The 26,480-nt window shown below is 45.5% G+C and overlaps 1 protein-coding gene across 17 annotated transcripts in view; it reads left to right on the top strand.

Moving 5' to 3' along the window:
• The window catches only part of ZMYND8 (zinc finger MYND-type containing 8), a 109,033-nt gene that overhangs the window by 27,079 nt on the left and 55,474 nt on the right, over positions 1-26,480 (top strand). For 13 of the 17 annotated variants that reach the window (XM_019636962.1, XM_019636965.1, XM_019636958.1 and 10 more), the window contains 7 exons: positions 7,355-7,503; positions 14,755-14,973; positions 18,003-18,116; positions 19,189-19,281; positions 20,397-20,484; positions 23,139-23,194; positions 25,779-25,856. In XM_019636962.1, coding sequence (XP_019492507.1) covers positions 7,355-7,503; positions 14,755-14,973; positions 18,003-18,116; positions 19,189-19,281; positions 20,397-20,484; positions 23,139-23,194; positions 25,779-25,856 — 797 coding nt within the window. Of the gene's footprint in view, positions 1-527; positions 621-7,354; positions 7,504-14,754; positions 14,974-18,002; positions 18,117-19,188; positions 19,282-20,396; positions 20,485-23,138; positions 23,195-25,778; positions 25,857-26,480 lie in introns of those variants that run through there. The other 4 variants (XM_019636969.1, XM_019636971.1, XM_019636972.1 and 1 more) reach the window with 2 other exon arrangements.

The raw sequence follows: 26,480 nt of genomic DNA, 5'->3' as shown, positions 1-26,480 counted from the left end.
GAGGGAGAGGGAGAGGGAGAGGGAGAGAGAGGGAGGGAGAGGGAGGGAGGCAGGGAGGGAGAGACTTTGACACACTATGTACAATGGGAAGATGGTTTTGTCATTTCTAGGAGAAGCACATCAGAACTAAAGACAATTTGAAGCAATAGACAGTTATTCAAAAAACTAAAAACACCTCCACAATGCAAACTACCACAGCTCCTCTGTGATATGCTCACTCCAGCCAGCACAACAACTGTAATCTGTTGTGTTTATTCACATCCGGTGGAAAAAAAATGGCTCTTCAGTGGGCCGACAACTTCCAGCGTAGCCAAGTTGCTATCTGTCCCGGGTGGTAAATTAGAGCCAAAAGCCTGAGGACATGAAGGCGCGTTGCCCTGCCCCAGACTGCCCGATGGCAGAAAGGTGAGGCTAGCCTTGGCCCCGCTGGGAAACCTAGTGCATATGAGACCCGGGCTGGCCTGGTAAGTGGTGACTCTTAGCCTGTCCTCTTGGCTTCCTCCTCCCCCTGGGAGAGGCAGCTGAGGATCCGGAAGCAGGAATGTCTGCCGTGTGTGAGCCTCTGTTCTCTTTAAAAGAGAGACGAGGCCCTCTGAGCAGCAGAGCTTTCTCAATGGCAGGTAAGCGCCCCTTCCCAGGGTTACCTGCCCCTCACTCACGTTGCCTCTGAGGTACCTGGAATTCCTGGTACTTTGACCTTTACCCAAGTTGAGCGTGACCTTTTTGGTCCCACTGCCTCGGTCCCATCCCTCAGGCTGTAGCCTTGTCTCCAAGGTTCTGTGGCTCTAGGGGGGATGGTCAGGGTGTGAGCAAACTGTTCGCTTGAGAGTTGTTTTCGCTCCTGTTCCTGGTCACTTGGGCATGCTCTACTGTAAGAAAAAAAAATGTGCCCCCTCTCCACTCCTCACTCCCTCCACCCAGCCTTTGCTCCGGATTTCTCATTCCTGTTCTGGGCCTGGAGGAAGTTTGGGGCTTTTGTTCCATTATGATGTAATTACTGGCTGGAGAGGGCCGGAGGATTCCTGGGGAGGGAGGCCTGTCTGGGTACCTGCTCTGTGTCTCTGGGAAATGCTTTGAAATGATTAACTCGCTGCTCTGCTTTTCAACTTCTGGGAGAGCAGTGTGTGGTCATGTTTGAAGTTGGCTAGGCGAGGGCCGTGAGGGCCGGCAGTTACCAGCAGGGGTGGCGGCCATTGCCCTTGGGGCCTGAGCTAGTGCAGGCCTCTGCCTCTGCCTCTACCCTCGCTGTTACCCCAGGAAACCTGTACTCCTCAGTCTGATTGAAAGGGAGAGATCTTGTCCTGGGCTGATTCCGCCTCCACTTTATGTAGCCTGGCGTTTCCATAACTTTGAACTTGTAGCATTAATTCAACTTAATTTTATTTTAAAGATTTTTATTGGGGAATTGGGGGAAGGGGAACAGACAAGTTGTTGTCCTTTTGTTCTTCAGTCTAGTTGTGGAGGACGTTGCTTCACTGGCCCAAGTTGGCACCATCATTGCGCTCTTCCCGGGTGAGGCTGATCAGTCGCCGGCTTCTGGACGGCCGCTCACTGCGTCTGCTAACCATCGTGCCACTCGGCCGGCCCTGTAGCATTAATTTTAAATGCTCCTCTGAGAAACCAAGCTCTGTTTTTGAAGCGGAATAGTAGAGGAGAAGGGGGGGGGGCGTGGGTGGTGGTGGTGGGGGAATGATTGTTGGTTAAAAAAACAGTTACTGTTTATTGAGTGTACTCTGCCAGGTATTACACTAGCAGTGTCATATGAATTAACTCATTCGGTCTTCGATAACTCCACAAGGTACCACAATCTCCATCTTACGGAAAAATTGAGGCACAGAGACGTTAAGTAGCTTTCTTAAGGCCACACTGCTGGGCGGCAGCAGAGCTAGGCTCCCAACCACTGTGGCACCCAGAGTCTGTGCCCCCGACCTCCCTGTAAGGGGAACGCCTTGTCCGTCCCCGGCCAACCTACCATTGGTCATCCTACTGTTGTGGCCTGTGTTGCTTGTTGAGAGAGTTTCTCTCTTCATTGAGGCTCCAGCAGGCTTGCTGTCGACATCATTAAGGAAATTCAACACCCACAAAAACATACCATAGGGCTGGGTCCTTACGGGGAAGAGCCTGGCCTTTGTCAGCTGGGGCCCTTTCCCTCTGTGGAGGAGACAGTTCCCCTTAATGGTGTGTCATTTCCTAGACTCTGGAGAACTGGCTGTGACGCAGGTGCCAGATGGGGGTGGGGGTGGGGGTGCCTGCTGTGGCCTGTTGGGGAGGCCTGAGTGGAGATTGGAAAGGAGTGTCTGGGGGACGGGGAGGAGGATGACCATGGAGACCCCTCTCCAGACTATTTTGTGGCCTAGGCCCGGTTCTGGTGCCACCATTTTGGGAGGTAATGTGCTTCCGTAGGGCTGCCTTTGAGAGAATGGCGTGTGTCATCCGTGAGTGACTCATGATGTTCTACCTCTCACAGTTCCTGGAGCTCCTTGTTGAACTTCCTCTCCACTCCCCCCACCCCACCCCCCATTCCACCTTCTGCAGTGGCGAGAAAGGCAAAATGAGCGTGTGCTCTTAAAACATAGCCCTTGAATTAGAAAGTTGTCTTGTTACAGAGCTGAGAAAAAGCCCCTCCCAGGCATGAGGCCCTGCCTGGGCCTCGGGGTCACACTGCCTGGGTTCATATGCCAGCCCCGTGCAGTTGTGTGATCTTGGGCCATGACTTAGAGGGAAGGACATGAAAAGCATTTTGAACACTGCCGGGTACATTGTACGTAATAAAAGAAAGCCTTAACGGTTAATACTGTGGCTCAGGAAAGCTAAGAGGCTGGGTTATCTTGACGTACGGCGTCTCTTAAGTCAGGGGACATGTAGGAAGGGCGGAGTGGGATTATTTCTGAGGGTTCACCAGACAGGCTCGGGCACCATCTCCTCACATGCCTGGTGCCTAATATCCACAGACCTTCCAATATTATTAAGATTTCAGTGAAATGTCACAAGGAGGGGAAAATTATGCTGCTTCCTGCTCCATGCCAAGTTGTTTTCCTGAGTCATGGCTCTGTCCTTTTCCTCTAGGCAGCTCTCCTCCCTGGCTCCTGTTAACTCCTTCAGCACCAGACTTATTGTGGGGGGATGGGGGGAAGGCTGAGGGGTGCTGGCGGGCCAGCCCAGTGCAATCCCAGGTCCTGCTACGTCACAGAAAGGTCTTTCCCGTCAAAGGCGAACCATTTCCCTGTTGACCCAGTCTGCGGTGGCTTCTCTCATCGGTCCAAGTTTGTAGATGAAGTGCGTTTGGCAATATGTCCTCATCAGAATTCAGTCATTATAGAAGGAAAAAAAAACACGGACTCAGCTTTCTGGAAAAGGTCCTTCAGGCGGCCTCATTACCATGACTACAGCAAGGTCCACACCCACCATTCTGTCACCACCAGGGTACTGGCCCCCACTGGAGTGGGTAGGTTATGACGCCAAAATGCTGACCTGATGTCCCATAACCTTCCAAGGGTGCTGAATCTAGCCAGCATTGCCCAATTTTTCTCCCTAAGAGCCTTCACTGAAAGCCTCTGCCATTGACAGATGTGTTCGGATCCTATTAAATTTCTACCTCTTGGATGCAGCTGCTGAACTCTTTATCAGCTCTGGAGGGAGTAGATATGTTTGTAATCAGGAACAGAATTGGGGGTTTTTGTCTTTTGCTGAGACTAGAAGGTCAGCCTTGGGTCAGACCCCTCCTCTAGCCGAGCAGGCCCCTGCGTTCCCCTTTTGTTTCCTGGTGGGCTCTGGTAAAACGGCCTTCCCAGCTCTAAATTGCTTACGAGGGTGTTCATTTCTAGTGCTTCCCCCACACCACACCCCCCTGCCCGCTCATTTCCCATGGAATTCAAGAATTTGAAAGTTCAAAAGGGACTTTATGACCCTCTAGCCCTGTACTTTTTCATCTTGACTGCTGATGACACCTTTGAGAAGGTGCAGTGGGCATGGCCCTACTTCCCAGGAAATTGCACCCACGTACAGGACATGGACCATGGGCCCCTGACGCACGCTCCTGAGTTCCAGGTAAGAAGTTCTGATCTGTTGCCTTTCTTCCCTCTCCTCCCATTTTGCAGGTGTGGCCCCGGGGTCCTGAGAAGTAGGGAGACTCTCCTGGGGTCGTCTCCTGTCTAGCTGCTTTTATTCTCTCGCCTTGCTTCCTTGCCCTGAACCAACCCCACAGGTAGCCATGGGAAGGAGAGGAGGTCGGTTTAGCAGGGTGAAGTAGGATTCTCTAGGCTTGAGAATTCTTTCTCCATCCTCCAAACACACACCCAAGAGCATCTCGGACTCGCTTGTAACTGAGTCCTCCCGACGGCTTGTTAAACCCCCGATGGCCGGGCCCTTCCCCAGAGTTTCTAATTCTGTACATCGGGTGTGGGGCCCGAGAATGTGCTTTTCTAGCACATCCTCAGGTGAAGCTGCTGCTGCTAGTATGATGGTGTCTGCACATTGGGAACCGTCATCCCAGGAGGGTTCATGGCCGCAGGTGGGGAACTTAGGCTGTCCAAGGAGGAGCTGGTGCCCTTTCTGGCTCCAACAGCTGATGAGGTGTGGGCTGGGCTGTGCTGTCACCCACCACGTCCCATGTGCCAGCTCAGCAGTGCCTGCCACACCTGGGAGTGTTGGGGAGGTCTGTGGGGATGCTTTTGGTTGTCACAGTGTTTGGGAATACTGATGGCATTGAGGTAGAGGTTGTCCTAGCAGTGAGGAACTTCCAGAATCCAGTAGTGAACCATCCATTGAGAAACATTTGAACGCACAACTTTTTCCCCCCGCTAACATTCCCTAACTGTCGCATTGGTGTGTCTTGCCTCATGTCCTTTTTCTTCTTTGAAAGTCTACCCACAAACAGAACAAAACGTACGATAATCAAAACCTTTTCCCAGTTGCTTTCAATTTTTGCCTAGTCAGGATGCTGTTTCTTCTGGGACACATCTCCTTTGAGTCCCCCAAATACCTTAAACACCCATACCCTGACCTGGGAGTGAAGATATAATACTTGGGTTTACCAGATCCACGTAGAACAAACCCCAAACACCTTAGTTTGGTCCATAAGCCTGCACGATTGGCCCCAACTTTGTCCACCTGGTGACATATTTTTACCCTGAATCAGGCCTCCGTCATTTGTTCAGTACTGGCTTTGGTCTGCACCTGCTGCTTTTTTTTTTTCCCGATGTGAAACGGAACTTCCTAAGGACTTGATTATTTATTTTATTTTGATAAAGTTGTCCAGGTACTTGGTAAATATTAAAGTGCACAGTGGTACACAGTGACAAGGAATCCCTCCTGCAAACCCCTGCAGGCTCCCCTCCCCTGAGGCAACCACCAGTCCCCATTTAGAGCTGTATCGTACTTCCATGTTCATCCAGGAACATTCTAGGCTTAGGCAAAGAGGGAGACATAGATGTGACATATTTTGGGGGGGTGTCTGTTGGTCCGTTCATGGAGCTAGACATATGTGGCTTTTTTCACCTGCTGCAGAAGCTTGGAGATTGTCGTACCCCAGTCGCCATGCTTGTCTGAGAGGTGCCTCATTACTCTTAATGGCTGCAGAATAGTCCACTGTTAGACCAGTCCTCTATTTGTGGGCATTTCAGTGGTTTCCAGTCTGAGGTCTAGCACACAGTGCCACCGAGGAATCGTCTTGCGTGTGCTTTGCTCCCCTGTGACAATGTGTGTAGACTGTGTTTCTAGGGGCAGACTGTGGAGAAAGGGCGAGTTTTCCCGTTGATGGTGGAGTGGGCTGAGGACTCCTGCCCGGATGAAGGGGAGGTTTTCTCTGGGGAACGTGCCCATCCCAGACTGCACCTTTTGAGTGAGTTTTCTCACTAACTAGCTGCTGTGTGCCTCTGGGCCAGCCCTTTGGGCTCTCCTGGCCTCCGTTTTGATGTCTGTGGGAGGATCCCCTGAACTTTGGGGTCTGTTCTTCCTCCAGATGCTTGTGGTTAGCATTTCATCTCCTCTCGGGGCCATGTCTCAGTGTGACACCCTGAGCATTTGTTCAGGATGTCCCCAAAGCCTGTCTGCTGAGACGGGAGAGTTCTCTCATGCGGACTGGATTCTGCGGCAGCCCGTTTATTGTCTTCCTTTGTGAGCCGGCCCCAAGGTGCCGCCCCTCCTTTCAGTTCAAAGTAAACCATTAGAGTTCTCGCCTGTGGCCACAGTGGACCCTGGTCATCTGCCCCCAGCAGCTCCTGTCCAGACCCAGAGGACGGTGATACACAGCGCCCCCTGCGTGCTGGGACTGGCTTGCGAGTTAAAACAGGAGGAGAAACGTCATCAGGCTATCTTTGGGGGGATAATAATCTTCCCGGATTCCACATCCCATCCCATCCCCTGGGTTCTCGGCATCTCTCTCTCTTCTGGTGCCCATAGCTTTCAGTCCTCAGGATGTAAGGTGCGCCAGGAGGCATTGCCAATATATCATCCCTAAGCTAATAAGACAGCCATGGGGCATGGAATGGATTCTCGGCTTTGCAGGTGAAGATTGGATCGTGATGGAAGCGTATATGTGTTTCAGTGAGATTCTGGGGGAATTAAAATAGAAAAGAGTGGCTTGACAAAAATGGGGGTTGGCATTTTACAGCTGAGAAACGGTGAGGATGTCATTTGTGTTGGTCTCTTTGGAGAAGAGTTGCAAACATCATGCCTCCTGGTGGCTGGGCAACGAGGATGTTTCGGTGGGTTACATTCTGTTCACATGGTGACTCTTTGTTAGCCTGATAAACATGAATAAATGTTGCCTTCCACCAAGTATTTTGCCTTTGTTTTCTTGAAACGTGGCCTTCCTGGTCTTGTCTTTCATGGTTTCCTGCTTTTGCCATCAGGAACGGATGTAGAGAAGAAATATTTCTTTGGGATAAGGACAGTACCGGTGCCCATGTGACAACTTGTGGTAGCTGGTTCATGGCCTCGTCAACAGGGAGCTCATAGGGAAGGGTGGGGATTGTGGTAAAATGGAGGGCACTTCTTCATCTAAAAATGGCTGGCTGGTGTTCAGATTGGTCTGTTGCCGTAAGGCCCTGGAGCCCCTGATCTGTTTTTTAAGGAGAATCCAAAAAATCCAGGTGGTTTTGTGAAGTCTCCTAATTTTTATATTTTGGCAGTGAATTAAAAATGTTTACAAAACATTTTAATGTAGGCCAAAGAAAGACTGACCTCTGACACAGGCAAAGAAGTGGGTGGGGTGGGTAAGTGTATTCTAGGAAGAACACTTAACGTGGCATTGGGTTTGGGGACAACATGCATTGTGTCCTACCCACCTCCTCCCTGAGGAGGCCTAGGTCTCCCTCACTGCTTTAAAATATGTGGTCCTGTGTTTCTCTTTCAGATCCTGGATCCACAGAGAGAACAGCCCAGAAAAGAAAGTTCCCCAGCCCTCCACATTCTTCCAATGGCCACTCGCCACAGGACACATCAACAAGCCCCATTAAAAAGAAAAAGAAACCCGGCTTACTGAACAGTAACAATAAAGAGCAGGTAAAGGGCCACGGGGGATGGTGTCCATGTCAGAGGGATACAGGCTGTCGCGACAAGCGCTGCAGCTCTCCGGGTTTTGCTAATAGCCGGTGTTTAGCAAGCTGCCTTACTCTGGCTGTCATTTGCATAGAACAGAAAGGACAGCTCAGAAGGGGCCTGTGTAGAAATTTCTAGCGGGTTTTCAGATCTGTTTTGGGGGACAGGGCAGTGATGCAGATTTGATGAAGATAATTGTGCATTAGGGTTTGGAGCTTTACCTTGGGTTTCTTTTTCACACCGGAGGACTGTTTCCCCACCGTGGCCTGAGGATTTTTCCCTCCTGGGCCAGGCCAGCAAGATGGCTCCCAACTCTGCCTGGAGGTGTTTGTGTGGCTGAGTCAGGCTCCCCTTCGGTTCTCATTTTTCTCATCTGTAAAATAATGGGTTTAGGCCCGTGGTGAGAGACAGTTCTCCCCACCCCGTCAGTCTCTCTGGACTTTGGTAATTGGCTACCTGTCCCTGTCATTTCGCCCCTCCCTGCACCCTGCAGCAAACACCCCCATCCTCCCTGGGCAGCCAGGAGCAATCCGTGAGATTTGACCATCTATTTGCCATCTTGGATCTTGCTTAAGAAACCTTCTAGCTTTAACATTCTTTGATGCAGGCTAGCTATATTTCCGATTGAAAAAATGAGAGGTGCTTTAGTGGATGGACTCTGAGGCTAAATCTCCTAGCATCGGAGAAAACAGGATGCCCATTGGTTCTGGTACCACTTCAGCAAGGATTCCTCGGGCTGGGTTCATGCATTTCAGGTGTCATGGAGTGCCGACGTGGGCTGTGGGGATTTGAGGTCGAATAAAGCAAGGTTATTGCTTTTGTGGGAAGAGACCTAGCAACGGTTAAATGCCCAGGACCGGGAGAGGGGTACGTGTCTGCACACTAATCTATTTTCATTCTCAAATTATATAGCAGAATGCCAGCTCTGCTTTTGCTCTGTAGCTGTGGGCAAGTTAACCTCTTTGTGCCTAGTTTTTTCCCATCGACTGACGTGGGGACAATGACACTGTTGCTACTCATTTCACAGGGTTGTTGTGGCGATGAATTGAGCTAAATGACATAAATAGGAATAAAAATGAAGCCAGACGCTACACTAAGTGGAATAATCACACAAGCTATACATGAAACAATTCAGTAGCAGCTCTGGAAACGTCCTTAGAGTTGCACTGTTCAGTATGATAGCCACATGTCACGTGTGGCCATTGAGCATCTGCAAGGGGCAAATGTAACCAAGGAACTGAATTTCTAATTTAATTTAATTTAAATTTAAGTGACTATCTGTGACTTGTCGCGCAGGTGTCAGACAGCGCAGGTCTAATGAGTCAGGAATCCTATTATAGGAGAAGAAACTGGTGGGCCCTACATACATTTCTGGGGGGATTGCAATTTGAAAACCATGCATAATAGTGTTGGCGACAATAATTCTAAGAGCAGTGCTTGCAGTGTGCTATGTCCTGTGGTGAGCACTTTCCTGCGTTAATCTTTTTTAATGATTTTTTTTTATTGAGCTATAATTGCTATTTGACATTATATGAGTTTCAGGTTTCTGTGTTCATCTTCGTGTTTATAATAACCCTGTGAGTAAGGGCTGTCATCATCTCCATTTTACAGATGAAAACACCAGAGGTTCAGAGAGATTAAGTTGCCTCCTCAGGCTTCAGAGCGAGTAAGAAGCTGGCTTTGGGCTCATTGGCGTGGGCAGTTTACACATTTTCTTCTCTTCTTTCCCCACCCGTGTGTTAGTACCGTTTCTACAACACTGGAGCCCTGTGACCACAATGATGTGTTTGTAAATCTGTGTCCCCCCGCTGAACTAGCAGCCTTAGAAAAGGGGCCGGTCTCTGGCGGCTACTGTCGCCCCAGAGTTTGACACAGGGTGGGAACTTATGAATACGGAACACGCTTAGGATGTACAAAATGGCAGAGCATGGATGACTGGACACAGGGTGTGATATGGTCCTGAGTCATCTGTCATCTTTAGTACTGATGAGAGCATTTGCAGGATCGTGGCACTGGAGGGAAAGTGTTCCAGACCTGGAGACCTGGCTATTTCTAGCCCCACTGCATCTGGGGAACTCGCTGTGTGACCTTGTCAGCTGCTTTCCTATCTCTGAGCTTCAGTTATAGTGTAAAATAGGGGGTTTGGACTAGGACCATGATAAGGTTGATTGTACGTTTGTTTTTCAGATCTAAAACTCTCTGGGGCTGAACAGCCAGGAGTTGGCAAAGGAGAAAGAGCTTTAGCTGTAAAGAGAAGAAACTGCTGACTCCTGATGCTATAATTCATTGTAGCATATAATGTTTGCAGAGTAGGGGCACCCTCCCTCATGCGCGATCTGCTTTCCTAAGGGGAACAGTAAATCCTTTCTTAAAAAAAAAAACTCTTCTGGACACTTTCTTTTCCTTTTCCATTTCCTTTCCTGTCCTCTTTCTTTCTTTTAGAATTATGGAATTGAACAATGATGGAGTTAAAGCCAAATCATAGGTCGCAAATGCTGTATTTGACCAACATGATATATCCTATTAGTTACCGATATTTGAAGCTCATGAGATTTCAAATAACAACTTGTATTTCTAGGTTCTTAAAAACTCAGAAAAATCCAGCAATTGCTGGAAGTGAGTAGATCCTGCCCCTTTAGACACAGGTGTGCCTGTGTACTGTGATTTTCCCCACTCCCCACCACTCCCTATAGTGTCACATCCACCTGCTTTGCTCATTTCTTCTGCCTCTGGCTCTCTTAGGCCTTCTGTTCTTTTGATGATTGGCATATATCAAGATTCTCTACCTCCTTCCTCTTTTTCTTCTCTCTAATTTCCTTTCTGTATTCTAGTGTTCTAAAAAGAAAGCCATTCTGGCCTCATGAAAACAAACAAACAAACAAACAAAAACGTCCTTTTCCATTTTTTTGGTAGAGACCTTTTATTACCAAGTGGAAATGGGGGTTGAGTTTTCAGGTTGGGACCCTGTTTCTTGTTTCACAGATTGGGCATTCAGTCTTTTCAGGGGGGTTTTAAGAAGAGCTTGAAAACACACTTTAGTTTTAGGGGAAAAAGTATTCCAAGGCTTATAATTAATTTTTAATGCCTTCTGATCCAGTGGTTTCACCCATAAGGAAAGGCTTGAAAACGAGTGGGTGCTTTTTCTTGGCGACTGCTGGGGGAGACATCCAAAAACCCGGAAGGATGCTTCTGGAATTTTGTGGAGGAGGGTTAGGATCAGGTTGCCAAACGCCCTATAGTAGATGGCACACGAAATATCTTGTCCCCAAATGACATTAGGGCCTTTATTGAAAAATACCACTCTTATCTTGGAAGATTTTCTCCTTCCTCCTTCCTCCTCCTCTCTTGCCCTCTCTTCCTCCTTCTTTCCTTCCTTTCCTTTTCTCATCAAAGGATTGAGAAATAACCTGCTAACAGATTTGTACAAAATGGCCTTAGGTATTATTCCTTTGATCTAAGATAGCAAAGGAATCACGGGACCCCTCTTGACCTCCTCTGAGTATAGTGATCGCGTGTATACATATCAGAAATGGGTGGGCTAGGACTTACATTGTGGAGCTCAGGCGTTGTCTTCAAGACCAGGACATTTCACAGACGTCCTCTATTGAATGGGAGCAGTGTATTGACAATTGAGCCAGTTCAGGGGACAGCAGCATTGCCCGCAGCTCTGATAAGTATGTGTCTGCCTAGCTGCCCTGGTCACTGGAGCTGAATGTACCTGCTCCCTTAAGGTAGGCATGAGCTCCGCCCCTCCATGCTGTCTCCCCAGCCTTGAGGCCGAATGACAGCGCCATTTCTCACACTCCAGGGCTAGGCGGTTTGTCTTAGAGACATATTTTGCAAGACCTATACTTTTATCAAATGCAGGAGAACAAAAGCTGGAGCAAGGGCTATTTTCATTTTTGTATGTTACCAACATGTAGGAATTTGAATTTGTGGTTCCCCCTCCCCCGCCACAGGTACCCTGTGCTCACACACAGCCCAAGCATCCATTTTCTGGCTCAGGCAGACCAGGTGTCGGCTGACTACAACCTATGGGCCAGATGTGGCCCAGAGCCTGCTTTTGTAAATAAAGTTTTATTGGCCCACAGCCACATTCATTCATTTACATACTGTGCATGTTGCTTTTGTGCCGCAGTGGCAGGGCTGAGTAGCGGTGACTGAACGTTTCAATGATTTACTATCTTTATAGAAGAACGCTTTATAGAAAAAGTTTGCCGGCTCCTGGTGTAGACTCGGGGATTCTAGAAACGAATGAACAAGCCTGTCTATTTTCTTGTCAAGCCAGCCTGTGGAAGAAGAGGGGAAATAACCTTTGCTCGCAGAGCCTGCAATTATCCCCTCATAGCACAGGTTGCAACCTGTTAGCTTTACCAGCAAAGCTGGTAACACACCTTATATACATGTGGGGGAGAAAAAAAACACCATCGCTCATTTTACCTGAAATGACAAAATGTTCCATATTTGTTATCAGATTATTTTGATGGAGCAGGAAACATTTACAAGCAGCAGATAAGGCAGGTATCTGATGGACATGGAGATTACCAGGGAGCTAGTTCTTGGCGACAGTTCCTGCTTCAGGAAAGGACAAAATCTCCTGAAAAGAGACGGGAGCAGCCTGGTACTCACCCACCATGGTCTCCCAGGAACACCCATTTCCATCCAGGGGTGGGACAGGGCAAGAATGTGCGGGGAAACTTAACTTTGGAACTGACGATACCCTGCCTTCCACAGATAGAAAGGACTCGGGGTTGTCGCTTAGGGAGATTAGCCATCATAGTCTATTCTTCCAGTTTTGTTTAGATCTTTGGGGTTGTCGCTTAGGGAGATTAGCCATCATATTCTATTCTTCCAGTTTTGTTTAGATCTTAATGACTTTTCCTGCCCTACTCTTCACTGAACTGAAATATGGCATCCTGCTGTCTTGCAGAAGCCACAAAAGCATCCTGGAAGACCTTACTCAGGTTAGAAACAGTTCTGCTTGCTTTGATATGCACACTTTTGTCTTTCAGTAGTGCTTTCTCCTCTTCCAAGCCCCCAAAGCAGCTCAACCATTTTGCTAGGCAGATAGCAGGCCCTCTACGGTTGAGAACCTTTGCTGTAGATGCTGTTATCTTTTCATATCTCCATCTATGATGTTTCTAGTGTCTTCCTAGTTTTCAGATTTTTTTCCCTCCAGCTTTTTTCGTTAAGCAGGAGTTAATTTTGAACCACAAAGAATGTTCTGAGGGGGGTCCCTCAATCATCAGAATCTCTTCTGCACCCCGCATCATCTTATATGGGTCACAGGGACAAGAGAACATTCTGGAACACTCAGGTTAGGGTTCTTGCTCTAGGCTCCAGGCTTGGGGTGGTGCTGGGGATGGTCAGATAAGTCTTTTTAACCTAGTTTACTCATCTGTCAAGTCAGCCTAGTAGTATCTGTCCTGAGTCCCCCTCTGGGTCGTTGTGAAGATAAAATGAGGATGGTGTGTGTGTGTGTGACAGTTGAAAAACGTAACATGGAAAGAATATCAACACGATGATTATTATTCTCCAGAAACCCAAGTAGAATGAATGCTCTACCTTCAACTTTGAACTAGGCTCAAGAATTATATAGCCACCCTAAAAAGTCTTCGTTGTTTTCGTATTAGAAATGAGAGTAGGGAGCCTTAGAAGGATGGGTTTACAAGCATTTGCTAAGTAAGCATCTGTGAGGCTCTTTCTCGAGGGATATAGACAGAGCAGGCATTTTGAGGACATTAAAACCTCATAATAAAAACAGGAGCAAGACATAGGTGCCTGAAACCTTGACCACCCTCTCCCATTATCCTGGCGGTCCTAGCCATTAAAATAAGGGAAAAAGAAAAAGTAATGTAGAAATAACAGACATGAACAGACACCACTGATGTTACTTAGAGAATAAGATTTTTTAATCAATAAACTGTTAGAACTGTTGATGTGAGGTCAATATTAAAATTCTCTAACAGTGTTTCTATGTACCAACAATAACTCTTTAGAGAATAGAATAGAAAAGGATCCCATTCACAGTGGCAACAAAATTTATGCAGTCTCTAACCAGGGTGTGAGATCGTTATGGAGGAAACGAATGTTTTGCTGAAGGACAGGGAAAAAGCTTATTATGCCAGGAGGTTTATTCAAAGGTAGGGACTATGTATGGTTGTGGTGAAGCTGTTAATCCGAGGAATTGAAGCTCAAAGTGGGTGAAGTTAAGTAGCTTTCTCAAGGTCACACGGCCAGTTACCATTTTGATGTTTATCAGCAGGCTTTATATAGCTCATGCTTCCTAGACAGGATTTTTTACTGGTTTCTGATGGACATTTCCTTAAGAAGTTTCTTCTGAGTGATTTTTTTTGGTGTTCACAATGTGGCGTTGCTGGATGCTATCATTTATCATTAGAGAAATGTTTCTCTTGATATTTTGGGATAGGAAGGGGCCAGGCTTCCGTGAACCGGCCACCCATCTCCTCTTTCTTCCGTTGCTAGTTCTGAGTAGGTGATACGGTTCTCGGTCGATGAGGACCGCCTATGTTTAAGAATCATAGCTTTAGGAAGGCTCTTGTGGGCTCGAAGTCCTTTATCCATTCGGGGTAGACTTAAAAAAATGGGTGATCATTTTTTGGTGACTCAAATCCAATTGATCCCTTCTCCAAAAACCTGCTGTTGAAAGAATCCCAGGGCAAGCTGCCAGGCTTTCGTTGGCTTTGGACACTTAGACTTCCATGCGTTGGGCTCTTCACTGTACCAGCAATATTAGTAATGGTCGCACTGTGTTAAATGCATATATGACATCATCCCATTTCATCCTAACCACAATACCGTGAAGTTATTGTCATCCCCATTTTACAGATGAGAAAATTGATGCTGAGAGGTTAAGAGACTTGTCTAAGGTCGTGCATCTGGTAGAGATAAAATTTGAACCCAGGTATACTTGGGTTGTAGCCATCGTGCTATCCTGCTTTAGGGCTGCCTGTTAACTCTTAACCAGACCACCAGCTTTTCAATCTATGTCCTCTTAAAATAGAAGAAAGAAAAAAAAGTCTTAATATCTCATGACCTGTAACCTCTGTATTCAGTAGAGTAACCCAAGATGGCTTTTTAATGAATGTGTGAAATGTAATTTTCTTTTGTTGTTATTGATGTCTTTGTTCAAATTCCTTTTGAGAATGCACATTTGTTTTGAAACCAAACTTGTCTTTCTTGCCTACATTTCAGTCAGAACTAAGACATGGTCCGTTTTACTATATGAAGCAGCCACTCACCACAGACCCTGTTGATGTTGTACCGCAGGATGGACGAAATGATTTCTACTGCTGGGTTTGTCACCGGGAAGGCCAAGTCCTTTGCTGTGAGCTCTGTCCCCGGGTTTATCACGCTAAGTGTCTGAGACTGACATCGGAACCAGAGGGGGACTGGTTTTGTCCTGAATGTGAGGTTAGTTCCTGATGAATGAATGCATTGTCTGCCTCGTTTCTCCTCCTTTCTCTTGCTTCTTGTTATTTTTAATTCTTCAAATCATCCAGATACGGCAGAAAGAGAAATTTCTTGCCTTCCACTTGCTCTATTCTGGTTCACCCCGCTTTTGGACCAGCTTTGGCAGTGACCTCAGCACTGCGGCTCTTGGAAAGATAAATTGCACTGAATATTGTTTTTGATTTCTTCTTGAGTCTTTGGATCGCTTGAGACCTGCAACCTTCTGTGATTCTTCTGTAATAAACAGAAGAACCTTACAAGCTCTCACTCTTCACAAGTGAACTTACAAATAAGCCTTTAACAGTTCGCAGAATTTGAAAAGATCTCATGCTTCTTCCCGCTTCTGGGATGTCATCTCTTGCTCCGTCGTTGAATCATCATTGGCAGTAGCCAAGCTCGGAAGACCGATTTTGGTTGTATGTTCATGGGGTTGCTATCGGATGCTTTCATTCATGCAACAACTATTTCTCGCGTGCTTCTTGGGTGCTAGGGAATCGGCACAAATCCCATTCTTTTCAGGAGAAAAGGACAGAACCCACAATAAATAGTTATACGCAGTGTGTTAGAAGAAGACTGTTCTGGAGACGATGAATTGAAGATGAGGAACAGGGAGTGAGAAGGGTGCAGGGTGTTTCCATTTGGAATGAAGAGGTTCAGGAAGCCTCCCTGAGATTTGAGAAAGACTTGAAGAAGGGGAGGAGAGAGCCCTGCAGCCGTGGAGCAAGACCCGCCGGGCAGAGGGGGCCGCCGGTACAGAGCCCCGGGCAGAAGCACGCTGGCATAGCGAAGGGAACCTGTACATTTCATTTGTAGCAAAGCCTAAACACTCTTCATCCAAACAGTGGTTGCAGTTCCCACTGTTCTGAGGGGTCTTCTCTTCTTGGCAGCTTCCAGCCATGATGCTTTTTCAAAATGCTGAAAGTAAGACGGTCACCTACAAAATGTTTAATCTAGTGGGACGTCACTTGGCTTCAAACGCACACTGGCGTTAGACCTCAAGACAAGGGAAGCTTTCTATGTGTGCAGTGGCAAGTCCTCCCAGATATCTTTAGTGGGGAAAAAAGGCAAGCTCTAGGATAGTGTGTGGCACTGCTTTTGTACAGGGAAAGGAGAAACATGAGAAATACATGAGAGGAAATTAGGTATCAGTCTATGGGATGATGACATTTTCATGGTGTTCGGCCCCTAAGATTGCAAAAGATGGCCGCCGGTTACTCTTAAGGCTATTCTTGATCGGAGAGATGTGTAGGACCTGCTTTGCTCAGCGAAGCCCTTTTATTCAGAACCTGACCGCATTCTTCTACATTTAACGTGGGAGTTGGAGCCTTCACCTAGTTCCTTTCATCTTGACCAACCCTTCCCTGCCTTAAAATTATTTAGTCATTTTGCAAAAAACATCGTGTCTCAGAAAAGATGTTTTTGCTGCAAGTGATAGATCTTGATGAAAGGCAGCTGAAACAATAGGGTTTTATTATCATGTGTGCAAAGAACCCAGAGACAGGGCCAGGCCAGAGTTTGTTCCGAGCCAGCCTCTTTCCATTCCATCGTAGAGGCAATCTCTCCTCCCCCATGGCTCTAGATGGCTGCTGGGGGTTTTATCACATGTGGCTAGATGAAAATCCCCCTAAGAGGAGTGTCTCTCCTCACGTCTTTTTTTATCAGGTAGAAGGACTTGGCTCGTTTAGCCTCCAGCTGACTTGCCCTTTGGGTTCATCGGTCCGGATTGGATCGCCAGTCCTCATGCAAAAAAAGGCTTGAAAAATGCATGCCTGGCACTTTTAGTCTAGATTGTGGGAACCAGGCACTGCCAGCCAGGAGGAAGGGGTCAAAGGTGTGGGAGAGAAAGGAACTGAATGACAGTTCAACAAGCAATCCAAGTGTTCCGCCATGGATGGTTACCTGGAAACGAACAGGAATTCAAACAAACAGGTGTTCTCTGTTTAAGGTTTCAAGCCCCGATTTTCTTCCGGGGTGAGTTGGTAGGGCAGTTGGCTGAGAAGATGAACTGTCTCAGGGTCTGGTAATGAGATACTTGCGTCATGTACCGTTTTCAGCTTCTGTACGACTCTTGTGTTGCCCTTTTCCTCGGCAACCAACCAGACATATCTGAAAGTTCCTTTTGGAGGATCCAGAGATAGGAAGAATGGAAATGACATCTAAATAACTGGCGAAAACTTTTCTCAGCTCTTCCCTACCCAGATGGTCCAAGAGTGTTTCCTGACATCATCAGACTTTGCTATTTTTGTTATTGCTGCTACATATGGATTCTGAAGTTCTGAGATGTAGGCCCAGACTTACACAGCAGAATTTGGTTTCAGACATTCCTCTGAGTCCCTTGGATGGGAATTTCCCTTCCAAAATGACGTTTCTTGTCCATGGAGATAGACAGCTAGACTATGCTTTTTGTGTAGTTTGCCAGAATGTCCTGAGTAGGTTCACATTAGTGGTAACAAGACAATTAAGTCATAGTTATTATTAGTTCACCACCATCCCCTGGTTTCTTTCTACCGGGAAGATTGTCCCTCTCTATCAGTGATGTCATTGAGTTAATGGTTTGTCATGGTCCTGAAAGATAGCCCAGACCTTAAGAAGATCAAGATAAGTGGCTGATTCATTATATGAAGAGCGCAGGTGAAACCATCAGTGGCTGTTCCTTTCAGCCCATTCTTGAAACCCAAGGCTGTAATAATGATGACATTCAGGTCTCTGTCTTCCTATACCTTTCTCAGATGATGTCATCTTCCTGAGTGAAAAACACTTCCAAATAGGGTCATCAGTGGATTGATCCCCTTCTTACTTTTTATCCACCCATCCAGTGTTTGGTGAAGTAGATTGGAGTTCTTGTCAAGCGAAACAGTGCATCTCGTTTGGATGGAAATTATTTTTTTTTATGTGTGAGTTTACTGGAACATTAGGAAGTTACAGGGAAAATGAGTACACAGATAGCAACTCCTTTTCTAACTGGACATTTGTGTGATTTTTACTTTTAGAAGATTACAGTGGCAGAATGCATCGAGACCCAGAGTAAAGCCATGACGATGCTCACCATCGAACAATTATCCTACCTGCTCAAGTTTGCCATTCAGAAAATGAAACAGCCAGGGGTAAGAAGAAAGTTCCTCTTGGTTAAAGTTTGAATGGAAACTAGTATCTTTGGTTTCGTTGTGTTAACATCTTATTCTGTGTAGCCTTAGCTTTTCAGACACCTGTGCATACTCTTTGAGCCTTCATATGTGCCTGAATTCAAATATCTGTGAAACGCAAGGTACGATGGCTTTCAGTTAATTCTCTATAGTGAGCAGCATTCTGTGTCCCCAGGGACTTTAATCAGGAAATGACATATAGCAGAAAGCTGGTGGATTTAAAATGCTGTTTGGTTATGGAGTAAAACCTACTACCCCATCGGGAAAGGGGCAGTTTGGTGCTCCTTCTCGCAGGAGTTAGTAAAAATTCCATTGCAATGAGAGAGCTGAGTACAACCCAGTTTATTTTAATTAGGGTCTGATGTTGGAAGCTTCAAGTAAAACTCAACCAGTGAGATTTCCCATAAAGGGTGAGAATTTGGTTAATTCTTTCAGTTTTGAAATGGGATTTGAAGTACAGCCTTTGCCCCTTAAGGAAAACCTGTAGTTTTGAAAGCAAGGCTGTCACACTCAGCTGGTAAATTGTTTACCTCACGTGGCTTCCCTCCCGAGTCCCCGTCATATCGTAGCCATGGTGATTTTCGTTTTTTTGTGACAGTTTTCAGGAAGATAGCAGTAAAATACCTTGATTTTAAAAAGCAGTCAATATGTTATGCCAATATAATCATATTATGGTCTGTTTCCTACAGAAACTTGAGGTGTAGCCCGAGTTCACCCTTAGTCAGTTTAGACGTCAGGTCTAAAGTAACTGAGGTTGTTCTTGTCGATCTTAACATACGAGAACAGGACCTGTTATTTGCATATACGTTGAAAAGAAAACAAATAAACCCAGAGCACACACTGGGCTCATGTTTGTTGACAATCACATAGAAGGGGAACCGATTTGAAGCTCCTCAAGGTCATTCTTTGTAGAAGCTTTTAGAACTGTATTGTTTAAAAAGTTGTCTCCATTTTTCAAGTGCCTCGTTGGCATGAATGCTTGGTCTTGCACAGCAGTGACGGGCTCGTGTCTGTGTCTGTGCATCTTTTATAGACAGATGCATTCCAGAAGCCCGTTCCATTGGAACAGCATCCCGACTACGCGGAATACATCTTCCATCCCATGGACCTTTGTACATTGGAAAAGGTTGGCCTCCATCAAAGACCCTCACTGTGGTAGCCCATCATTGTCGAGATGACGAAGGATCCTCCCTCGTTTGTCGTGGCCCATCTCAAGTTAGATGGCTTCTCTACCTTTCCTCTGCTCCATTTTTGTTGGGATGGAAGAACTCTTGACCCTTCACTTCTCCTGTGACCTTCTTCCGAGGATTGCACTGGAGTGTTGAAATCCACTGCTTAGCTCCAAATATTACTTTGGCTAGTGATTCTAGTTGTTTTACCTGAAAAAGTCATAGCTTCTAACAATTAGCGATTTGATGGATTTGAGCCTTACCTCCTCTCGTCTTTCGCTTGGAGGTGCTAATAATGGGAGCAGTAGAAAGGAAGAAGAGAAAATTAAGTGTCTGGGAAAGCTTCAGATTAGCAACAAAGATGTGGCTTTGTAAAACTGGACTTATTCCACTGATCAGGATATTTCTTTAACGCCTGAAGGTGTTTTAAAAGTTCATGTTCAGACTCCATGCTGAAAATGAACACTTGTAACTTTTTAGATTGTACTCATGACACCCTGGTGCTGATTTTCAAATTGTTGGCACCAAAATATAGGTAAAGAAAGTGTGTATGAGGAGAAAACATTACTTCATATTGTGTGCACCGATGTGCCCAAACAATAAATCCAACCTGCTTTGGGTGAAAATTGCACACACCCTCACGGTATTCAAAAAAGATAGCTTCATAAATTAATAGCTTTGGAATTCTGGATAAGTTCCTTAACATTCCCACACCTCACTTCCCCGTCTGTGAAATGGGGATGGTGATAGCTGCTTCACTGAGTTCTCCATCATGAGGCTTGTGGGAGGGAGACTATTACAAGTAATAATAAATACTATGTATACGAACAATATCCTGGTTCACTGGAATCAGCTGCTTGATAAATGACAGCCGCTGGAAAGTGAGGACATTCAAGTTAGTGTGATAAATTCATTTTTATAGGGTTGTAGATCTCAACTATAATAGCATCTCAGGAAATGAGTAAAAGCATTAATTAATTTGGCAAATGACTGCTAAGAAAATGATGTGGGGGGGGCGCAGGTGTTGCTGGCTCTGGCTCACTGGTGGTTCTGCTCTGGCTTTGCTCCCCAGAACGCTAAAAAGAAAATGTATGGCTGCACAGAAGCCTTCCTGGCTGACGCTAAATGGATTTTGCACAACTGCATCATTTACAATGGGGGTGAGTGGTTTAGGTGACTCCTAAAAGAGAGAGTGTGCTGTGTGTGTGTTGCCCATTCTTCCACCCTTCATGAAACATCGGGGTCTCTTTTCAGGCACCAGGGCCAATAGCTGAGCATACTTGTGTATAGATTGCTACAATTTGTGAGTGAGGGGGGCAGTGACTATGTGCATTTTAAGGTATGAGCTAACATCCAGAGTGGCTCGTGGCTGTACGATGCTGCTTGTGGCTATATGATGCTGCTGCCTGTCTTTTTCTAAAAACTTGATTTTAATGGAGGAATCATTGCACAGCATAAAAGTCACAGATTTTACATGTGTAGTCTATGAATTTGACATACGTGTAACCACCTGTTTAACCATAATCCCGGATAAGGTCTAGAACATTTTCATCACCCTATTCTGTTCATACTTTCCCCTTTCCAGTAAATCCACCCTCCTCAAAAGGAGCTGCGGTTCTGTTTTCTGTCACTGTAGATTAGTTTGCATCTTTTAGAATTTCATAGAAATGGCGTCAGAGAGATTGTACTATTTTGTGTTTGGCTTCTTTAATGCAGTGGTATTTTGGGGATTCATTCATGTCGTGTGTGTGTGTGCGCTAGTGGTTCGTTTCTTTTTTATTGCTGAGTGTTGTTTTTTTTAAAATTTATGTTATCAACATACAATTTATGTATCCATTCACCTTGTTGTTGATTTCAGCTGTTATGAATTATGCCAGTGTGAACATTTCTTGTACAAGTCTGTGTGTGCGGACATGTGTTTTCATTTTCTCTTGGTTAAATACCTAGAACTGGTATTGCTGGATCGTTGAACAGGTTTATATTTAACTTGATAAGATTTTTTGCCAAACTGTCTTGCAAAGTGATTGTATCATTTTGCATTCCTGGAGTGTATGTGAAAGTCTTAGTTGCTCCACCTCCTTGCCAACACTTGTTATTGTCTGTCTTTTTAGCCATTCTTGAAGGTATGAAATATGTCCTAGTGGTCTTAATTTATCTTTCTCTAGTGACTAATGGTGTTGAGTACCTTTCCATGTGCTTTTTAGTCATTTGTATCTTTTTGTGTGTGTGTGTAAAATACATTTTCATATCTTTTGCTCATTTAACAAATTAGGGTTGTTTGTGTTTTATTACTGAGTTATAGGAGATCTTTATAGTCTAGATAAAGTTTTGTCAGTTGTGTTTTCATGAATTTAGAGGATTGAGTTTTCTGGACAGAGAATGGAGGAGGATTTCTATTCAAATCTCCTCATGGCACTTTTCCCATTGCCCCAACTTCTCCCATAACCCTCTCTGTCTACCTTCTGGCCAGATCTTTCTGTGTTTTGCCCAATCCTTTTCCTCTTGTCCCCTGCTATATACCTCTTTGTCTTGGTGACTTTCTCTTATCTTTCAGTCTTAGCTTCTCAGTCTTCTAAGGAGCTTTCCCTCGTGACCCAGACCTATTGTGTACCTCTTGTTAAGGGACTGTCACAGTACCTGTACTTATTGCACTTTCTGGATGGCAGTGTTTTTGAATTGCTTACCAGGGGGTAAGCTCTTGAAGGACAGACATCTTGTCTTGTTCCCTGCATATCCTTGGGTCTCGCATAGACTTTTAGCTACTGTTTAAGAAAAGATATACGAATGAATGGATGGTTGTTTGCATAAAGCACTCGTTTTGCATTATTAACTCCGTAGCAGGGCTGGAGGTGCAGAGGGGGAGAGTCACTAGGCATTGAGAATTTGTGTAAATATTTTGAACCCAAACATATATGATCATCAGATCATATAAACACGCGAATGCGGTCTGGTGGGAGAAACACATCAGCACAAGCCAGGATAGCCGCTGGTTGTGGGGAGTTCTGGAGATTGTGGCGAACAGGGAATGCCTGCTTGGTCTGGAGGGGTCACCTCTGGGTGCTCCATGGTTTGTTGGATACAGAGATATCAGATCTCAGTTTTTAAGGCAAACCAGAAATCTAGGTGTTTATGTGTGTGAATTTTTTTGTGAACAAATTTACAATTCCCGAGAATACAGTAATGTTCGAAGGAAACATGGCTTTCTGACCATCTTGTCCTCTGGTTGAGTGCACAGGTAAGGGATGTAGTTGGAGTTCCGTCTGGGGTCAGAGTTTCAGCTCATTAGCTAAGTGATCTCATGTAAACGATGACTCCTAAGCCTTGGCTGACGCATGAATGAAATGGGAACATTCAGACCTGCTTCCCAATATGGCTTCCTGAGGAGTTAACAAGAAAATGTATTTTGAGGCACCACACACACCAGAACTACTCAATTAAATGCCTTCTTTCCCCCTTGTTCTTCTTGGGTTGGAGTCTGGAACAGTCGGTAGAGTAGGGCTCCTTTCCAACAACTTGAGCCTTTAAAAGAATGTTAGACCATCTTTCAAATGTTAATCCATGAATTGTAGGGAAACCCCACAAATTGCTCAGTTTCAGAAAAGATGACATCAAGGCCCCAAAGATGGGTTGATATTCATGGGAGAAGACATGGAATTTGAACTGGTGTTCGAAGTCAGATCCTTCTGGTTTTTAGCCTTTAAAAGTTTCATCCTGGGGGAAAACAAGTTAAAACGTTGTTAGTGGAAGTATAATTCCAACGCTGGGTGTGAACAGTGTTTCCATTTGCGTTAATCCTATTTTCTTATTCCCTTAGGAAATCACAAGTTGACGCAAATAGCAAAAGTAGTCATCAAAATCTGTGAGCATGAGGTATGTGTTTCCCACTGTTGTGTTTTAAATGCACCCAGAGTGAGGGTTGGGGTGGCTGAAGTTTCCATTTGCAGAGTCTCCCAGTGGGTAGCTAGGGTGGCTTTGGAATATGTAGAGGCGCAGACAGCGCCCCCTCTCTTGGAGAAAAAGTAAAAGCAACAAAGAGGAGACCCCAGTATGTTACAGATCACCCTTTCCTTAGCCATGATCTAAGGGAGATGGAAATGACTATTTGTTTTTTTAGCTTTGAGTCATGGTCAGGCACTGGGCACCCTGAGTTTTCTTGGTTGCATAGATAGAGTTCATAATCTCTTCTCTCCACAATCTGCAGCATCGAGTTAGGTCCTTTTCAGTCTTTTTGCAGATGTTTGTTTGGGTTTTGACATTTGGGGAAGGTCCTGACTCTCAGAGAGTGGCCCAGGTATCCTGGTGATCTGTCCATCTCACAAATGCTCACAGGATTGGTGGTTTGGATGAAATGAACCTCCTGAGCTGTATGCCCTGAGGCTCCAGTGGTTGTGGGACAGGCTGGTGGCAGAAATGTTATGAGGAAGGCTTTCTTTATTAGAGCCCCATTGTAAGAGTCACAAAAAACCTGAGATGTAATGGCCCTCAACCTGTCTCTGTACTTCCATTCATTTGTGAAGAAACCATTTGGCTATATTGTAGGATATGTTCCTGTCTCCATAGTTACATAGAGTTTTATAATCTACATTTTTCACTTAGAGTGAGTGTTTTCCTAGGTAACTAAACACGCAGGAAGAAGAGAATTTTTCATAGCTCTTCTGATGATTTCTTTAGTGTAAATGATAGAAATGCGCCTGTCAGCTCTGAAGCTATAAACATGGCCGTGGCTTGAGGTAGATGTTTCCTGATTGTCTTTTTGGAAAAGCTGTAGCGACTTATGCAATAATCTGGAATGGACGTGTGTGTTCGTTTTTTCTGTGTCCTTTCTCTTACTGGAAGTTGTAATTAAAAAAAAATATATACATATGTTTTCCCTCTAATGTGTTTTGTAAAAACACTGGCATCTCACTGTGCTTTTGGTTTGCATTTCTTTGATGCCAAGTTGTCATGGACTATTTTTGCTATGCTCATTGGCGATTGGGAGTTTTGTGTGGGTGAGTTGTTCAGTTGTTTTCCCCTTGGGGATTCATTTTTTTTTCACCCCCCGGGTTTGGGAGCAGAAGCCTCGGCTTTTAATTGGTGGGGTGCCCCGAGGTGGAATTTATTGAACCCAGGTACTCTCTGTCTGGCATTTTTAAATCTACCCCTTGGCCACACACTGCCGCTTTGTGGGCTTCAAGGCCTCATGTTACCACTTTGTACTACCCAGTACTTTTAAAATAGAGGTAGCCTGGGTAGAAAGAGATAATATATTCCACCATCCATTCTTCAATTATAATTATAAATTATAATTATAAAATTATGAATTAATAATTCAACCCCTGCTCTGTCTTTGGCACCTTGCAAGATGCAGGAGATAAAAATAAGTCTGACGATGATGGGACGAAGTAGCCACTAACAGGGAAATGGTGAAGTGCATCGGCTTTGGAGCCCGACTGCCTGGGTTCAAGTCCTGGCCCTGCTGCTTGGCCGCAGTGAGACCTTGGGCAGGTTACTTGACTTCTTGGGGGCCTCATTTTCTTCTTTTTTTTGGGGGGGGGATACATATTTATTTTTATTCATGGAAAATAAACAATCACTTTGGAGGTGATAGGCACAATTTCTTCTTGCTTTTGCAATCTCAGTGTGGCCTCTTCTTTAGAGCCTTCTCATTTTCTTCTTCTGTAAAATAGTGGAGTCTGAATTCAGATCCAAGAAGGGAGCTTCTGGGATCCTTGGCTCTAAATCATGATGATACTCGAGGGGACTGTTATTTTCTCAGGAGGGAGGGCAGTAACTTATAGAATTTTCAGATTGTTGTCAGTGGAAGTGAAATAGGGCCACGTGGTATTAACTGCTCTAGATGGTATGAGTAGAGATGCATAGAAATTGAGCATCGCACATGGAGGCCAGAGTAGCTGGAAGGCGTCGGGGAGCTCAGACAGGTGGGCTGGCAAGGCCAGATCACATATGACCTTGAAGGAACTGATCAGGTGTTTAGATTTCATTGTTAGTTTCTCAACCTTGGCACTTCAGACATTTGAGGCTAAAGAATTCTTTGTTGTGGGGACTGTACTGTACGTCATAGATCCCTGTCGGTACTGTCCCCCCGTCCTGAGTGGTGATAAACCAAAAATGGGTCCAGACGTTGTCAAATGTCCCTGGAGGGGTTAAAGTGCCCCGGTAGAGAACCACTGGTGTAAGGGGAGGGACAGGATCGAATTCATGTTTGTCGAAGATGGCTGTGGCTGCTGTGTCTGGGTGGGAAGGAAATCCTGGTGGAAGCTGGGAGACACGGTCGAGAGCAGGATGATGGCTGCTTGGACTTGCCGGAAGTGTTGGGGTTGGTGGGAGACAGTTCCCCCCTGTGCCACTTGGTTTAGCAAATCTCACCTGCCACTGTCATCCTGCATTTTTCGAAGGCCTAGACATGTGAGGCCCCTGGGAGGACACATTCTAACATATTTTTGCTTTACAGATGAATGAAATCGAAGTGTGTCCAGAATGTTATTTAGCTGCTTGCCAAAAACGAGATAACTGGTTTTGTGAGCCTTGTGTAAGTTGGATTTCCTTTCCTTTCCTTACTTCATTTTCTGCACTTTATGCCTGGATGACTCCCCGAGACAGCTTTCTCCAGGTGGCTTATTTGACGAAACTTTGGATGAAGTTTTTAAATAATTTTATTTTTACTGCTAAGTGAAAAAAGAGTGAAAGTAATGCAGTTAGGATAAACCCCTTTGGCTGTAAGTTCACGTGACAGAGGTATCATCGTGATAACTGGGTTTATTAGCCTGGGCAGACCACAGGCTTCTGAATAAAAGGGAGCTCAGCAGAGTGAGGGGCGAGTTCCCAAAGTAATGCAGTTAATGACATGGGTGTTTAATGATTGTATGTCATTTGTAAATCTATGTTAAGAGGTTTGGAAATACCTCCTTGGATTAACTCCAGGGTCTCTCCAAACATGGTTGGGGTGGGCTGGGAGGTCAGGGCAGAAAAATGACCCCGGTCTTCCCCATGGATATGTATTTTCCGAACTAGTGTTCTATGGAGAGAAATGCCATTTTGGGTGGGCCGGTGGTGGTGGTGGAGTTTGTTGGGAGGTTAACACCTCAATAGTTCAGGCTTTGAGTACCCCTTGTTAGAGAATTAAGTTGGCTAATACTGCCCATTATGCTAGATG

The sequence above is a fragment of the Hipposideros armiger genome, unplaced genomic scaffold, assembly GCF_001890085.2.
Source record: "Hipposideros armiger isolate ML-2016 unplaced genomic scaffold, ASM189008v1 scaffold_31, whole genome shotgun sequence".
NCBI classification, from domain to species: domain Eukaryota; kingdom Metazoa; phylum Chordata; class Mammalia; order Chiroptera; family Hipposideridae; genus Hipposideros; species Hipposideros armiger.
The sequence above is the reverse complement of the archived record's forward strand: the minus strand, read 5'-3'. Positions and strand labels throughout refer to the sequence as shown.